Source organism: Oncorhynchus mykiss, chromosome 10 (genome assembly GCF_057628025.1).
Source record: "Oncorhynchus mykiss isolate SJ-2025 chromosome 10, ASM5762802v1, whole genome shotgun sequence".
Taxonomy (NCBI): Eukaryota; Metazoa; Chordata; class Actinopteri; order Salmoniformes; family Salmonidae; genus Oncorhynchus; species Oncorhynchus mykiss.
In genome coordinates this window covers 64,151,805-64,161,503 of record NC_143031.1, presented here as the reverse complement: position 1 = coordinate 64,161,503, position 9,699 = coordinate 64,151,805, and the positions used below count along the sequence as shown (strand labels likewise).

At 41.8% G+C, this 9,699-nt stretch overlaps 1 protein-coding gene across 5 annotated transcripts in view; it reads left to right on the top strand.

Annotated features, from left to right (window-relative positions):
* The first annotated feature begins 275 nt into the window (after positions 1-275).
* The window catches only part of LOC110534618 (uncharacterized), a 38,671-nt gene continuing 29,247 nt past the window's right edge, over positions 276-9,699 (top strand). For 2 of the 5 annotated variants that reach the window (XM_090187467.1, XM_090187470.1), the window contains exons 1-3: positions 384-902; positions 1,274-1,404; positions 6,849-7,022. In XM_090187467.1, coding sequence (XP_090043593.1) covers positions 620-902; positions 1,274-1,404; positions 6,849-7,022 — 588 coding nt within the window. In that variant the 5' untranslated portion in view covers positions 384-619. Of the gene's footprint in view, positions 903-1,273; positions 1,405-6,848; positions 8,244-8,836; positions 8,875-9,699 lie in introns of those variants that run through there. The other 3 variants (XM_090187469.1, XM_090187466.1, XM_036934535.2) reach the window with 3 other exon arrangements.

Sequence of the window (9,699 nt, the reverse complement as noted above, 5' to 3'; positions counted from 1 at the left end):
GAGGGATAGGCCAACAAGTGATATGTTTCAGTAAGAATAGATTTTTAACAATGGTTATCAACTGTACTGCAGGGATGGAATGTAAGTCGCAGAAAATTGAGGTTGTGGTGGCAGCTGCAGAGGTATTTCTGAGTGCGAGACTTGACATCAGAAGAGTTACGTGGTGTTAAGTGGTGGTGTCCCATCCTTTCAGGTTGTTGGCCTAAGGTAGGACTAAATAGATTTAAATAGTGGAGTAGGGTGGTGTTAATATTTTTGTGAGTGTAGTGTCAGGGTATTTTTTAATTGTTTAAAGCAAAGTATAAGGGAATTGCACTCCCGTCTAGTAGGTGGCGGTAATGCAACATCTTGGATGCCAACCGCCGTTAAACCTCATCGAAGAAGAAATATCAGCGGGTACGTTGATATTTTGGCAACCTTTGCACTTCGACGCCAACCTATAACATTTCTCTATGTAAAAGGAAGTGAACAGTGACTAAGAACAATTTCCACGCTAGCGTTTACTGTTGTGATTATTTTAACTACACAGCATCATATACTTACGCCATGTAGTCTTTAATTCGCGTTGGAGATAGGACTCGGTTGATAGACGTTATATAGGTAACGCAAACTGCTTACAATGGCTGACTGTATGGTTTTTCACACTCAAATAGCCTCCATCATGGAGGTGCTAGCGAATGCAGCAGTGGCAGAGATTTGTAAACTCGTAGACGACGACTATGCAGTGTTTCGTTTGGAAATTTCTGAAAGCCAGAAACAAAACAGGGCATTGCGGAGGAAATTACAGATTCAGGAACTGAAGGTGGCACGGGAGCGCGTAGACAGGACAATACCAGAGCGCGTCCTCGACAGTCGTCCCAGTAGTGTCAAGATCCTCGGCCAATTCAGAGGAATGGGAAGAGGTACTTCTCACAAAAAGCGGAGATTGCGCGGCCTGTCGCTGTTCATAAATGCTGTAGCTCAGAATTCGGTCTTGGTCAGATTTAGGATAGTATGCAATATTTCCGCTGAATACTTAGCTAACTTGCGCAAAGACACTCATATTCAAACCAGATTCTTGATTTACTCCATTTCCTATTTACTCAATGAAAACAATGTGATGCATGGAACATAACACATCAATGAATAGATAGTATATCAATAAGTTATGAGAAGTGTTACCTTGTATCCTTGCCAATTCTAGACAGTGTTTAAACTGTTAATAGTGTGAATATACTGTTGAGTATTGACAGTGGCTAATCTAACCACCTCTTCTCTCCAATCACTCTCTCAGGTGGCAGACATCTCACTGGAGGCCACAGGAGCTTTGTGAAGCAAGCGGGACACAATACATGGAGAGATGACCAACCAATCACTGTTCATGAGGGGAGTGGAACATCAACCCAGCATTTTATCATGATAGAGGTTAGTTTAATAGTGTTGCATTACAAATTACAGTTACTTTGTAAATCAAATGTGTCCCGTTTGTTTCAGAAAGGCTCCCCTCAGCTATTCACTTCAGCTATCTGCCTTAGGGGAACTTGAGAGACTTCCCTACAACATTATCCAATACGCCATGGTTCCTTGTTTTGTAGATTGAGAATTTGCTTGAAATGTATATATATTAAAATGTATGTGTTTCCAAGGTAATGTACTTACCATATGCCGGTTTTCAACGTATCTGACGACCAAGAAGAAGCATAAAGCCGAAACGTTAATCATTAAATGTTTAGCTTTTTTTTTTTGTACTGGCTGGCAATGTTCAGTAAAAAAGGTACAGCGTAATCTAATAAAGGTTTTTATCGTCCCGTGAGTCCAACTTGAGCAGGCACGCTAACAGGGTTGCTGAGTTGTAGTTCAAATGAGACTTTAATAACTTATTCTTATTTCTTGAGTGTTAAATATTTAGATAAAAGTCATCTCAATACACAAATACGAATATAATTGTACCTTCAAAAAGTATTCACAGCTCTTGACTTTTTCCACATTTTGTTATGTCACTGCCTGAATTGAACATGTATTCAATTTAAATGTTGTCATTGATCTCCACACAATACCTCATGTCAAAGTGGAATTTTGTTTGTAGAACAATTTAGAAATGAATACAAAATGAAAATCTGAAATGTATTGAGTCACATTTTCAACCCCTTTGTTATGGCAAGCCTAAAGTTTAGGAGTACAAATCTGCTTAACAAATCGCATAATGTTGCTTGGACTTATTCTGTGTTCAATAAGAGGTTAACATGATTTTTGAATAACTAGCCAATTTCTATACCCCACACATACAATTATCTGTAAGGTCCCTCAATCGAGCAGTGAATTTCAAGCAGATATTCAACCACAAAGACCAGGTAGGTTTTTCCATGCCTCGCAAAGAAGGGCACCTTTGAGCATGGTGAAGTAATTAATTAGGCTTTGGATGGTGTATCAATGCACCCAGTCACTACAAAGATACAGGCATCCTTCCTAACTCAGTTGCCGGAGAGGAATGAAGGGATTTCACCATCAGGCCAATGGTGATTTTAAAACAGTTAGAGTTTAATGGCTGTGATAGGAGAAATCTGGGGATGGATCAACAACATTGTAGTTAGTCCACAATACTAACGTAAATGACTGAGTGAAAATAAGAAAGCCTATACAGAATAAAAATATAACAAAACATGCATCCTGTTTGCAATAAGGCACTTCGGAAAGTATTCAGACCTCTTGACTTTTTCCACATTTTGTTAGGTTACAGCCTTATTCTAAAATTGATTACATCTTTTTTCCCCCCTCAGTCTACACACAATACCCCATAATGACAAAGCAAAAACAATTTCAGACATTTTTGCTAATTTATAAAATTTCAACTGATATGTAAATGTGATAAGTATTCAGACCCTTTACTCAGTACTTTGTTGAAGCACCTTTGACAGCTGTGAGTCTTCTCGGGTATGACGCTACAAGCTTGGCACACCTGTATTTGAGGAGTTTCTCCCATTCCTCTCTGTATATCCTCTCAAGCTCTGTCAGGTTGGATGGGAACATTGCTGCACAGCTATATTCAGGTCTCTCCAGAGATATTCGATCGGGTTCTGGCTGGGCCACTCAAGGACATTGAGACTTGTCCCGAAGCTACTCCTGTGTTGTCTTGGCTGTGTGCTTAGGGTTGTTGTCATGTTGGTAGGTGAACCTTCGCCCTAGTCGGAGGTCCTAAGCACTCTGGAGCAGGTTTTCATCAAGGATCTCTCTGTACTTTGCTCTGTTCATCTTTCCCTAGATCCTAACTAGTCTCCCAGTCCCTGCCGGTGAAAAACATCCCCACAGCAAGATGCTGCCATCACCATGCTTCACCGTAAGGATGGTGCCAGGTTTCCTCTCGAAGTGACGCTTGGCATTCAGGCCAACAAGTTTAATCTTGGTTTCATCTGACCAGAGAATCTTGTTTCTCATGGTCTGAGAGTCGTTAGGTGCCTTTTGTCAAACTCCAAGTAGGCCACCCTGACCAAGGCCCTTCTCCTCCAATTGCTCAGTTTTGCCCGGGCGGCCAACTCTTGGTGGTTGAAGAGTCTTGGTGGTTCCAAACTTCTTCCATTTAAGAATGATCGGGCCACTGTGTTCTTGGGGACCTTCAATGTTGCAGAAATGTTTTGGTACCCTTCCCCAGATCTGTGCCTCGACACAATCCTGTCTCCGAGCTCTACGGACAATTCCTTCAACTTCATTGCTTGATGTTTGCTCTGACATGCACTGTCAACTGTGGGACCTTATATAGACAGGTGTGTGCCTTTCCAAATCATGGACAATCAATTTTATTTACTACAGGTGCACTCCAATCAAGTTATAGAAACATCAAGGATGATCAATGGAAACAGGATGTACCTGAACTCAATTTTGAGTCTCAAAGCAAAGTCTGAATACTTATGTAAATAAGGTATTTATAAAAACCTGTTCTCACTTTGTCATTATAGGGTATTGTGTGTAGATTGAAAAATGATTTTTTTTAAATACGGCTATAATGTAACAATGTGGAAAAAGTCAAGGGGTCGAAATACTTTCCAAAGGCACTGTAAATATGCAAAAAAATGTGGCAAAGAAATAAATGAAAGCTTTCAATTCAGGACATAAAGTTATGTTTGGGGCAAACACTACACATCACTGAGTGCCGTTCATATTTTCAAGCATGGTGGTGGCTGCATCATGTTTTGGGTATGCTTGTCATCGGCAAAGACTAGGGAGTTTTTTTTAGGATAAAAGGTAACGGTATAGAGCTAAGCACAGGCAAAAACCTAGTGAAAAATCTGGTTCAGTCTGCTTTCCAACAGACAATGGGAGACAAATTCAGCTTTCAGCAGGGCAATAACCTAAAACACAAGGCCAAATATACATTGGAGTTGCTTAGCAAGATGACATTTAATGTTCCTAAGTGGCCTAGTTACTGTTTTGACTTAAATTGGCTTGAAAATCTATGGCAAGAATTGAAAATGGCTGTTTAGAAAGGATCAACAACCAACTTGACAGCTTGAAGAATTTAAAAAAAAGTATAATGTGCAAATATTGTACAATCAATCCAGGTGTGCAAAGCTCTAATAGACTTACCCAGAAAGACTCACAGCTGTAACCGCCGACGAAGGTGATTCTAACATGTATTGTTTCATGGGTGTGAATACTTTTGTATATGAGATTTCTGTATTTCATGTTCAATAAATTTGCTAACATTTAAAAAAAATATGTTTTCACTGTCATTATAGAGTATTGTGTTTTCATTGGCTTGCAAAAGTATTCACCCCCCTTGGAATTTTTCCTATTTTGTTTCATTACAACCTGGAATTAAAGTGGATTTTTGGGGGGGTTTGTATCATTTGACTAACACAACAACACTTAAGATGCAAAATAGTTTTTATTGTTTAACAAATAAAGAAATAAGACAAAACTTGTGTGCATTACTATTCACCCCCACCCCCAAAGCTGCAAGTCTCTTGGGGTATGTCTCTATAAGCTTGGCAGATCTAGCCACTGGGATCTTTGCCCATTCTTCAAGGAAAAACTGCTCCAGCTCCTTCAAGTTGGATGGGTTCTGCTAGTGTACAGCAATCTTTAAGTCATCCCACAGATTCTCAATTGGATTGAGGTCTGGGTTTGACTAGGCCATTCCAAGACATGGAAATGTTTCCCCTTAAACCACTCGAGTGTTGCTTTTAGTGTAACAGACTTGCTTCCGTCCCTCTCCTCGCCCCAACCTGGGCTCGAACCAGGGACCCTCTGAACACAACAGCAGCCACCCTCGAAGCATCGTTACTCATTGCACTACAAAAGCCGCGTTCTTGCAGAGCAAGGGGAACAACTACTTCAAGGTCTGAGTAAGTGACTTCACATCGGTTACACTCACCCCCCTTTTGACCTCATCCTTTTCCGCAGCAACCAGTGATCCGGGTCAACAGCATCAATGTAACAGTATTGCTTCCGTCCCTCTCGCCCCTACCTGGGCTCGAACCAGGGACCCTCTGCACACAGACAACAGTCAGCCTCGAAGCATCGTTACCCATCATGCCACTATTAGCGCGTACCACCGCTAACCATTTCACATCGGTTACATTAGCAGCATGCTTAGGTTCATTGTCCTGCTGGAAGGTGAACCTCTGTCCCAGTCTCAAATCTCTGCAAGACTGTAACAGGTTTCCCTCAAGAATTTACCTGTATTTAGCACCACCCATAATTTCTTCAATTCTGACCAGTTTACCAGTCCCTGCCGATGGAAAAACATCCCCACAGCATGATGCGGCTACCACCATGCTTCACTGTAGGGATGGTATTCTCGGGGTGATGAGAGGTGTTGGGTTTGCGCCATAAAGTGTTTTCCTTGATGGCCAAAAAGCTACATTTAGTCTCATCTGACCAGAGTACCTTCTTCCATATGTTTGGAGAGTCTCCCACATGCTTTTTGGCAAACATCAAACATGTTTGCTTATTTTTTTCTTTAAGCAATGGCTTTTGTCTGGCCACTCTTCCGTAAAGCCCAGCTCTGTGGAGTGTACGGCTTAAAGTGGTCCTATGGACAGATACTCCAATCTCTGCTGTGGAGTTTTGCAGCTCCTTCAGGGTTATCTTTGGTCTCTTTGTTGCCTCTCTGATTAATGCCCTCCTTGCCTGGTCTGTGAGTTTTGGTGGGCGGCCCCCTCTTGGCAGGTTTGTTGTGCCATATTCTTTCCATTTTTTAATAATGGCTTTAATGGTGCTCCTTGGGATGTTCAAAGTTTCTGATATTTTTTTGTAACCCAACCCTGATCTGTACTTCTCCACAACTTTGTCCCTGACCTGTTTGGAGAGCTCCTTGGTCTTCATGGTGCCACTTGCTTAGTGGTGTTGCAGACTCTGGGGCCTTTCAGAACAGGTTTGTATATATACTGAGATCATGTGACAGATCATGTGCCACTTAGATTGCACATAGGTGGACTTTATTTAACTAATTATGTGACTTCTAAAGGTAATTGGTTGCGCCAGATCTTATTTAGGGGCTTCATAGCAAAGGGGGTGAATACATATGCACTTTTTATTTTTTTGAAACAAGGTATTTTTTTCATTTCACTTCACCAATTTGGACTATTTTATGTATGTCCATTACATCAAATCCAAATCTATTTAAATTACAGGTTGTAATGCAACAAAATAGGAGAAACGCCAAGGGGGATGAATCCTTTTCAAGGCACTGTAGTTGGGTGAGAAAAACAATCGATTTAATACATTTTAAATTCAGGCTGTAACACAACAAAATGTGGAATAAGTCAAGGGGTATAGATACTTTCTGAAGGCACTATATCTTATTTTTTCACCACATTTCCATGAATTTGATATGCGTGACGCCTATTAAAAACACGTACCTCTTGTGTCAGTCTACAGAGGCTGCAGGTCCTGGGGTCAAGCAGGAGAGGTCTGAAGGAGAGGAGGACCCACGGCACAGCAGAGACATCCAGACTGGATCAGCGACTGGAGTGGCGCCCCCTGTAGCCACGGCGGAACCCAACACCACCCCAGCGCAGCCTAGGACCCAATGCAGCATCACGGAGGTCAGTGGAACGCCGAACGCCGCCCTCAAGTCAGAGACGGACACCGAGACTTTAACGGGGCTGGGACAACTGGGCTGTCCTCCTGCTCCCCGCTCAGAGAATTTACTTTACGGTAGCCCGAGGATGGTTCTATCCCATCAGGACTCAGGTGACTCGTTACAGGCTGGCAATGATCCGTCTTGTTCATATGCTACAGAGATACCTGGTGACATGCCTGTGGGCTTAGATACAAAGACTAATCCAATGAGAGGGGAAATGAACCTGCACAGTAGTAGTGTATACTCTGAAGGGCGCCTAGAAAAGAAAGAGGTTATAGTGGTAGATGAGGTGAAAGTGGAGGGTGATGCACCTCTGACATGGAATGTAGACGAGACTCACTTAAGAGAAGGACACTCACTAGGCAACACTAGTGACTTCTTAGACTACAATGTGGTGACCCACTCCCCTTTACTCACTTTCAGGGATCGTGACCCAGTGTCCACGTCGATGGCACCTTCTGATTCACACGGTCGCGTCCTTTTCGATCAGGTATTGAACTCAAACAAAAGGAATAGAGCTAAGGGTCAGGGAGGGGGAGCCATATCAGGCAATAGTAAAGAGAAACGGTTCCTCTGCATGTTCTGTAACAAAGCCTTCAGCTGCCCCCAGAAGGTGGAGATTCACCAGAGGGTCCACACAGGGGAGAAACCCTTCAGCTGTACCCAGTGTCACATGCGCTTCGCCCAGGCTTGCACCCTGAAGAGGCACCAAAGGGTCCACACGGGGGAGAAACCCTACAGCTGTACCCAGTGTCACATGCGCTTTGCCCAGGCTGGTAACCTGAAGATGCACCTGAAGGTCCACACGGGAGAAAGGTCTTCTGACATTTAGATAAAATCCTGCATTAAAGACTGATGAATTGTCATTGTTGTCAGCATAAAATATCCACAGATGCATTTGGAATACTGAGTAACATATTTCAGTGTTGAATATTCCTGGGTAGAATATTTCATCCAGATGTGTGATATATAAGCCTAAAAAGTCTGTTACATGTTGTGTTTATACTGTGTAAGCTATATGTTGGTCACAAATGCCTATTTCATTTCTTCCATTCAACTTAATTTTTTCCACAAGAAAATGAATTCAATTTATCAAATTCATTCAGTTTTTTGTTGACATGTGTGGTTTTCACATGGTGTATTTAACACTTGTTTCTGTTTAATAAACACAAAATGGGACTTTCATTGAGACTTTTAGTATACATCACATCTGATCTCACCCTATTCTTTATAAACACTGCGCTTATGTGAAGAAATAATAGTTTATCAACATTTTAAACTAAACGTTCTGATCTGTTGCATCAGCCTCATTGCTTTAAAAAAAATGTTGATGTAGCCGAGGCCTACTGGTTGATTGACTTTGATCTTTTGTCCCACAACTGTCCCAGAGTCTGTTAGGAATAGGCTATTTCTTTCTCGCACAAAACGACAAGCTGACCAATAGAATAGGTACTCTTTTCTACTATTGGGGATAGTAGATTGACATAGGCTAGTGATAATGCTGTTTGACTTTTCTTCAGCCAACAAGAAGAGTATCACTGTGGACAGTTATTCTAACATCTTCAATGTGCGCATCAGAATTCGGTAAGAAGGATGCACTTCTATTGAGCTGAATGACAAATGTCTGAATGTGATTTCTGTCATTCTGAGCACCGTGGGTGGACGCCTAATCAGGTTATGAACCTAATGCATATGGGTCCGGTACATTTCTCAAATGTCAGATAAATGAAAATGCTTCCAGTTAAAATGTCCGGTATCACCTGTCACTTCCAGGAGGAGGAGGGTCCAGAGGTGCTGCTGGTGAAGGAGGAGGGGTGAGAGGAGAGTCTGGGGAACTCTGAGGGGACTATGATCATGGAGGACAACCAGACTACATCTCCTCCTGAACTTAGAGGAACCAGCTGAGCAGCACACGAACACACAGTCTCACTGAGGTGTGCCCAATTGTAAAGTAGAGTCAATAGTATTAGGTCAGAGCCCGAATCCACACAAAAAAGTGAGTGCTGACCTGCATCAGTTTTGCCTTTTAGATCATAATGAATAAGATTATATGTACAGATCCTAGATCAGCACTCCTACTCTGATACATTTTGTCTTAAATGTGGGACCATGTCTTTTGAATTATCAAACCATTAAAGACTGCCAAGTAATCAAATCAACTAACATGTTTGCATAGTACTCATAGCAATCCCTCATTGCCCAATCAGAAGATGCTCCATATCAGATTTCTAAGTCCAACATCCTCCCACTCTGTATCTCTTACAGTCAGTAGACATGGAGAATGGGAAGCCTGATCTGCTGCTGGTCAAAGAGGAGACCGTAGAGGATGGACCAGAGAGCATTGATCTGCTGAGTGGACTAAAGATGGGGGAGTAAGGTAAGGGAGAAATACTGTACATATAACCTACATACAGTAATAGATTTTCAATGGGAATAGTGATGCACCTGGCTATTGGGTTATTCCACCAATTAGGTGGCTTTTGAGTAGTGTAACTTGGTGTAAAAAATAAAGAACACATATTCAATTTAATAAAAAAACACTTTTTCCAATCTAAAAAAAAAAAGCCTATTAAGTACCAAATAAAGTAACAGGGTTGACCATAACAGGGTTTAGAAATTCATCTTAAATCAGTCATGAA